Raw genomic sequence first — 7,782 nt, forward strand, 5'->3', positions numbered from 1 at the left:
GTGCGGGAGTCATTATGTTACCGCTATGCGGTATCTAGTTTTACTTTCAATTTTATCTTAATTTTTTAAATTGCTGTCATCCCATTTCCTGTTGCCTAACTGAACTATAACTATGACCCCCGCACGCAAAGCGTAAGCGGGAGTCATATTGTTTTCAAGCTTTTTTTTTTATTAAATTTTTGCAGTGATTTTTGGTCAACCTTAGCACAAAAACGGTCGCACGGATCAACGTGAAATTTGGCAGGACTGTAGATGAGTCCGATTTACACTGTGCAGCCAGCGGTTTTATGATAGACCCCATATTTGAGGAGGGGGCTCCATTCAAAGAGTGGGTGTCTGGACATGCAAAAATGCTTATAACTCAGAAACTGTTGAACATAGGAGCTTCAGATTTCTTTTGTTGTTTAGCTTTGATGAAGCTCTATCCATCAGGCCCACCAATCAGCCCCCCCTCCCCCCCGGACCCCCAATTTATCTGAAAAAGGGGTGTCTGAACATGCAAAACTGCTTAGAACTCAGAAACTGTTGAACATAGGAGCTTCAGATTTCTTTTGTTGTTTAGTTCTGATGAAGCTCTATCCATCAGGCCCACCAATCAGTGCCCCCCACACCCCCGGACCCCAAATTTATCTGAAAAACTGGTATCTGGACATACAAAAATGGTCATTGCTCAAAAACTATTACGCATAGGAGCTTCAGATTTTCTTTGGTTGTTTAGCTCTGATGAGGGGCTATCCATCAGGCCAACCAATGCCCCCCCACCCCCACAAAAATAAAAATAAAAAAAGACCCCCTACTAAGCCACTATGATTTTGGGATGCACCTAGTAGAATGACATTTATTAGGAATAAAGACTTCTGAGTTCTGGTGCATTTGTGCGTGCGGGGATCATTATGTTACCGCTATGCGGTATCTAATTTAAACAGCAAGTATCAGGAGCCTCACTTTAACTTCTTATCTTTGTAAGTTTGACCAAACATGACATAAACCTGAGTAATCTTTAAATTAAAATAAACAAGAATAGGTACTTTGAGCAGTTTTCCTTCAGAGTTTTGCAGTTTATGTGTGGACACTGCAGCAGAACTGTGACAAGGTCATCCAGATTTGCTCTCCAAATCTATCAGGAAATAAACCTTTTCATCATATTTAAAGCACGTTTCTGCAAAAGCAGAACTGATGTTTTGCTCATCTATTGAAAAAAAAAAGATACACTAATATACAGTTGGCTCTGATACAAGCTGAATCACTTGATTAGTTCAGTTAAGTCAATAGATCGTAACTTTTTGTTTCAGGACATTTAGGTCTTAATGTTCACCATTTTTGAGAATTTGGATATAGATTAACCACTTTTTTCCCCAACTCATTTTACACAAATGAGTAAAATAAATAGTTCGGTACAAACTGATTTTAGTTTGTACAGAATTAAACAAGCAGTTCTGTATAATTTTTCTTGCAAATAAAAAGTAGTTTGTTCTTGTACTTTGTACTTTGTTCCAGTAGTTTGTTCTTTTATTTTGGCCAAACACTTAATGCCACAGTGCAACATAAACTAATATATTCATACACTTCAGTTGTAAAAGTTGCAGACCCCCTGAGTTAATATATAAAACAAACTTATATGTTAAATTAAATCATATTAATCATGTTGAAGTGTTTGTTTGTCGCTCCATCATCTGGAACACGAGCTTTGATCCAGCTGGTCCCACAAACAGGAAGTGCCCTTCAAGTGCGAGAATTTGCTTTTGACCACCTCTGATAATAATCACAAGACAAACAAACAATATGAAGGGGAATGTCTCTGTCGCCATAGGAACAGATCCACGTAACCATAGATACGCGGTAACCATAGATACAAAGGATCTGTTTTATGTGACACATAATTCCCCATATGCTGCTAACAAGTGCCGGCCTCACAACTACATGAGTGAGGTTTTATTGGTCCTCAGTGGTGCCCCGGCAGTTGTCAAGAATGGGAAGGAGAAAAAAAGAAGAAAAAAAATCATACGTGAGTTTCACCTCTACCTGAATCTGAAGCGAGACCCGAGTCGAGTGAAGTCGCTGCGGCTGGCCTTGCCCGCAGTCGGCTGGCGCAGACGGAAAAAGGCGTGGCTCTCCACGGCGCACTTCCACAGGTGCTTGCAGCTCTTGGCGCTGGCCAGCTGGAAGATGAAGGTGTGCTCCTGCTCCCGACCCTTTAACAAACATTTAATCCACTCGCCGTCAAACTCTGGGCGAGGGTTCAAGTCTCAAAGTTGCCTCAAAAAGATGGAGGAAACACGAACCTGCTCATCATCCTCCACCACCATCAATGTCAGGCGGCTCTTTTTGAAATCCAGTCGAGTGATTTTTGGCCTGAGGAACAAACCGAAAAATTAAAATAGACCTTGTTGAGATATTTGTTACAAGCTGTGGTGGGCACAGCTACGTGAGCTTCACTAACTGCCAATCTGCTAGCTACAAAATCATCTATGCAAATGATAAACCACTAAACAAGTATGAAAATTAGTAGAAGCTAACACGAACTGGTAACTCCTGATCTGTAATCGAAGCTGTATTGCCACAGACTCATTGATTTACCAGGATAAATCTGAGTAGCTTCACCTCCCAAAGTGCTTTACCACATTTCTCCCAGCCAAAATCACCTTTTCTGACCATATCACAAGGATTTGAATGGACGAAGACAACTATGGACTCAAAAATAGTAAAGATGCTTGTAGCATCTTTACTATTTTGTGAGTAAACACAAGCACACATAAGGCTTGTGAGTACACACAAGCACACACAAGGCATGACGCAGGCATGCAGTGCTGCACATGAGGGGAGAGTTGTTTTTGTTAGCAAACAAAGTTGGCAGAACAAAATATAAGTTAATTTGTCCACTAACAATTTCCAAAGTTAGCAAAAAATCTGCTAAATGAAAAGTTAGCTTCGGTATTAGCTGTTAGCAGCACTGTGCCCACCACTTTTGTTGAAGGAACACATTTACTTCATTTTAATCACAACAAATTTTTATTGATAATCATTTATTAGTTTACTACAAAATATAAAAAATAGAGAAAAAAAGTATGTTCAAGATTCTCAAATCTTTATTTTCTTTAATATCAAGAAAAAATGATCTAAAAGCTGTTACTTGCCTTCCCCAGATTTTTATTAACAAAATAGTTACAGATTATCTGCTGGGAACCATTTAAACACAATTTTAGCTTGAATTTATTCAACCAATTTGCATACTGAACCCAGATGACTTTGAAGTTAAGTAATGTATTGCGTCACCATGGAAACAAACTGTGCAACAAGAAAGATGTCTTATTTGATGCTGTGCTGCAGGTAATATACATATGTTTTATCTGAAAAATTTCCTCCAACAAAAACCTGTTTTTGGTTTGATTGCACTTACCAGAAGAAAAGCCCAATTTTGTTGGAGCCTTCAAAAACTAAGATTCCAGTCGGAGTGAGACCCAGCGCATACTCTCCTCCGTCCCTGCCCTGAAGACACCACGGTGCATACGTTCAGTCCTCTCGCTGCGCGACAACACGCATGATCTGTGAACACTCACGCACCTTGACGAAGTGCATGTCCACACCGTAAAGTTCCAGCCACTTGCATTTGTTGAGAAAAGAAATCTCTGCCTGAGACGGGCTCTGTCCCCTGAAGGTAAAACAAAAAAGGACACATTGAGCTTTAACAGTAAAAGTACAGATGGCATTTTGACAGTCAATGCAGTGCTAACTCTGCCTTCACACTGTAACTGTCAGATTTGTTTCGTGTCTCTTGGCATTTGTTGGTAGCTGTAAATGAAGAGTTAAGCGAGGAACTGTCTGACTCTGAACCGCCCCTTTCGTGACTCTGCTGACCTGGTGAGGCGAGGCGTACAGTACGTGTGTGTAATCTAATCCTAGATGGGAGCAATCGGAGTGCAGCTGGGTTAAATACTGCCTGGAATCAATCAAGACCCTGCAGAGATTAATCCCATAATCCTTCACGCAGACTAGTGATAGTGGGAAGCCGAGGCAGAGGAGGCTGCTGAGAATGCTGGTGCTGACAGGTGGCAGCAGAACGACTTCCCTCCCTGCTCTGTGCTTCAGCTCTCTGCCCCACTTCTTTCATCCTCAGAGAAGGAGAAACCCACCACTGGACGGCCTCCGGCAAGCTGCTTTGGACACAGCAGATGTATTGTCGTAATTACCCTATTAGCAGCCTGTATGGAAACACAAACTCTAGGAAACCCACTCTAGAATAAAAAAAAGAAAGAAATAAAACTGCTCTGTGATGGGTCATCCTCACCTGAGCTCCAGCCACCTGCTGAAGATGTCCGCCTCCATGGCCTCGCTCTGTTTGGGAGTGAAACGAAACTCTGACACCAGCTCAGGAGAGTGCTCCAAGGGGTCACAGTCACCCATCTCACCTGCAGATAGACAAAGACAAACAGCTCAGGTACAAACAGAAAGCCATCATCCTAAAGTAGGAGTGTCCATTCCTGGTCCAGAAGGCCCACTATGGCATGGTTTACAGGTTTCTCTGCACCAACATGCCTGGTTGAAATGTGATTAACAGGATTCTACAGAACTTAAATCAGTGAATCTGGTGTTTAACGGCAGTGAAGGACAGAGGCAAAAAAGAGCCATTCATGCAGAAAATAATCTGAGTTTTGATACAACATGCGGTTCTAAAACCGTAGACGTCGTGAACTATGTTCTACCAAGATCTGTGCTACAGTTAATAAAAACCAGGAAACACTGGATGTTCTTTCATGATGCAGCAAAGAAAACCTTTGGAAAATGAGATTAGAAGCAAAACTGCAGCGGATCATATTTTTAAAATCTTTTTTGATGCAAATTACTATAAATAAATAAATAATAAATATCTAGAGAATTTTCATGTCCTGCAAAAATGCAGTGTGAACGCAAGGTTTTAGCTGAAAGCTGCTGAAGAAGCTGAAAAGGTTTATTGGCAAAACTGTTAATGCAGGTTAAAATTGAAAAGCTGGCTTTTGCTGAAAGTAGCTAAAAACAAAAATAAAAAATCAGTAGAAAATTGGCAAAAATTTGTCAAAAATATAAAAAAGCCGAACAGAGCAGAAATGTAGCTACAATCAGCAGAAAACTGTAAATATTAGCAAATAAGTAGTTTAAAATGCCTATTTTTTAAAATTTACCAAAAAGAAGTTTTAAAAAACTTAATTTTATAAACTAAATAATAAAAAATGGATAAAGCTGAGATTCAGACAAGTAGTTAAACACAGCAAACCCAGAAAGACGTTTTTTTAAGTAAAGATTTATAAACATTTTAAAGGGTTTAAGAATGCTGAAGACAGCTCCCTTCATTTAAAAAAATGTCTGAACAAAGCAAATAGCTGAAAAACTATAAATTTGCTGAAATACCAAAAGCCATAGCCGGAATGTCCTTACGTAGCTGATTGTTTTGATATTTAAATTGTTGAAATAGCACAAAAAATGTAGAATAGGATGCAAAAAAAAAACATTCAGAATAGGGATGGTAACATCAGGTGACAAAGTGAAACACAAAAATAATAATGAGAATTTTAGTAGCATTCACACAATAAATCCTTTAAAGATTTATCAATCTGCAACAGATGACTTCCTAATGACACCAAATTAACATGAAAAGTCACATTAACTATCAGACTTTTGGATAGTGAGGGTGTGTTTTTCAAAGAAACAACTTATATTTAAGATGTGAAAAATATGGCAAAATTTAGACTTTTAAACAAAATTGAGTATTAAAAAAACACTTACTTTGTAAACAATACGACGCCAGTTCCACTGACACGTCATACGGACATTTTAATCTGACAAGAAAAAAGGAAAAACAGACACTGATAAGCTGCTGTGAGAACACTACACAAACTCAAATTAATGTCCCGCTCCTGGTGTGTTTTTATGTGCTGGAAAGACACCCTCCACGCCCTCCACTCTATGTGTGTGTGTGGAAAAGCCATCATGTGGAGGAGAAAAGGAGCAACCCTTTTCCTAAAATAAGCCACCCTCTGCTGTTCTTGATCTTTATAATAGCGCTGGGCTCCGGGGAAGCGTGGCCCAGATAGCGGTAGTAACACACTGAAGTGTGAATCTGTGCGGCCAGGTTCTGTTTGTGAGGAAAAAAACAGCTGCTGCTGTCCAAGACACCCCACCTCCCGTTAAGGTGACCTGCGTGCAGGTGAGTGTGTTTATTTCATGTTTGATGCTTCTGACAGGATATGGATGTCCTTACAGGTGGGGAAAAGCACCTGAACGTTTTGTTATGGTTTTTAGGTCAGTAGATTAGTGGGCAAATAATTATTTAATTATCAATAATAAACTAATTACATTCTCAATTGAGCAAAAATACAATAAAACAATGAAATGTAATGCTACAATTTGTGTGTAAATTACAAGTAACTGTTGGGTTTTTGTTTTGTGTGTGCACTTGTTGAGTGACAGTGTTTTGTTGGTTTTTGCAAGTCAGTATTAGTTTATCATGAGAAAATCACTGTCAGGACAATATATGTATTTATCACAATATAATTCAGTGGTGGGCACAGCTCTGCTAATCTGTTTATAGTGGAACTACTAGCTTGTCATTTAGGGTATTAACTTTTTTGCTAACTTTGGAAACTGTTAGCAGACTGATTAGCTTCCACTAATTTTAAAAGTGTTTTTTTTTTTTTTTGCTATTCATCCCAAAACAAATAAAACTATCATCTCTTACAAGCAGTGCTGGACGTGTGAGGCACAGTGTGTGTAGCATGTAGCATCTTTAGCAACTAAACTTCAAATTAAGAGTGTTAAAAAATGAACAAAGAAAACATTTAACAATATTTATATAACAAATACAAAAATTGATTATGTAGATAAAGTATTTGCTATTTGTTGTTTGACTAAACAGTTTTACAGATATGAAATCAATCAGAGAAATGCTTTTATTCTGAAAGGGGTAAACTGGAAGTATCACAAGTTATACAAAGCTATAGCACTAGTTTAGATTGGCCAGTTTGTCACAGATGATCCCACCCACCTTCAAATTAAACCAATAACAGGTTTATTAGTGACACAGGATAATTTCATCTTAGCAGTTAGCTTCCTAATTTTGTAACCTATTTATCGATTTATCATTAGCAGAGCTAAGATGGGTAGTGAACCTAACTTTCTAGTAACCACAAATTGTTTTGTTCAGGCTGAGTACAAGTACTTCCATTTGAGTACTTGCTGATACTGAGTAGTTAATGAGTTATTACTTAAACAGTACTTTAAAAACACAATAGTCTGATGTCTTGACATCACCTGAGTTACATCTCCAAACCACGAACCACAGACATTTGGAAGAGGAGCATCACCAAGCATAAAAATGGTATTGGTCCAAAGTATCGGGGTTTTTTTTACGAGTATTTGTGGCTGGTATTAGGGTCTGTGCAAAAGTGACAAAATAAAAAGCATTCTTCACTTCACTTGTGTGTTGGAGCCTTTATTTATTCTTTTCCTGTTTTGCACAAAGAAACTTACTTGCCAGACAAAATGTCTTGTCGAAGCTGCAAAACAAACAGGTACCTGTTGATGAGAGGACACAAAGAGCAGGTTAGCAAGAGTATAAATCAAATGACGCATCCCAGACTTTCCCTCATCTCTGACACATCGTTTGCCTTATTAACAAGTCTCTGTCCGTTTGGCCTTGATTTGTATCTGCCCACAGCAGCAAAGTAATTAGCCCTACATTCCCCCTTTGGACCACCACACAGAGCTCCAGAGAACCGCGCGTGTGTGTGTGTGTGTGTGTGTGTGTGTGTG

At 39.0% G+C, this 7,782-nt stretch overlaps 1 protein-coding gene across 5 annotated transcripts in view; it reads right to left on the bottom strand.

The window, feature by feature from the left end:
- The window catches only part of epb41l4b (erythrocyte membrane protein band 4.1 like 4B), a gene marked incomplete in the record, with an annotated part of 40,235 nt that overhangs the window by 22,979 nt on the left and 9,474 nt on the right, over window positions 1–7,782 (bottom strand). For all 5 annotated transcript variants that reach the window (XM_014015641.1, XM_014015640.1, XM_014015639.1 and 2 more), the window contains 7 exon segments: window positions 2,023–2,192; window positions 2,283–2,352; window positions 3,398–3,486; window positions 3,562–3,649; window positions 4,286–4,406; window positions 5,758–5,810; window positions 7,501–7,545. In XM_014015641.1, the coding sequence (XP_013871095.1) occupies window positions 2,023–2,192; window positions 2,283–2,352; window positions 3,398–3,486; window positions 3,562–3,649; window positions 4,286–4,406; window positions 5,758–5,810; window positions 7,501–7,545 (636 nt within the window).

Source organism: Austrofundulus limnaeus, unplaced genomic scaffold (genome assembly GCF_001266775.1).
Source record: "Austrofundulus limnaeus strain Quisiro unplaced genomic scaffold, Austrofundulus_limnaeus-1.0 Scaffold132, whole genome shotgun sequence".
NCBI classification, from domain to species: domain Eukaryota; kingdom Metazoa; phylum Chordata; class Actinopteri; order Cyprinodontiformes; family Rivulidae; genus Austrofundulus; species Austrofundulus limnaeus.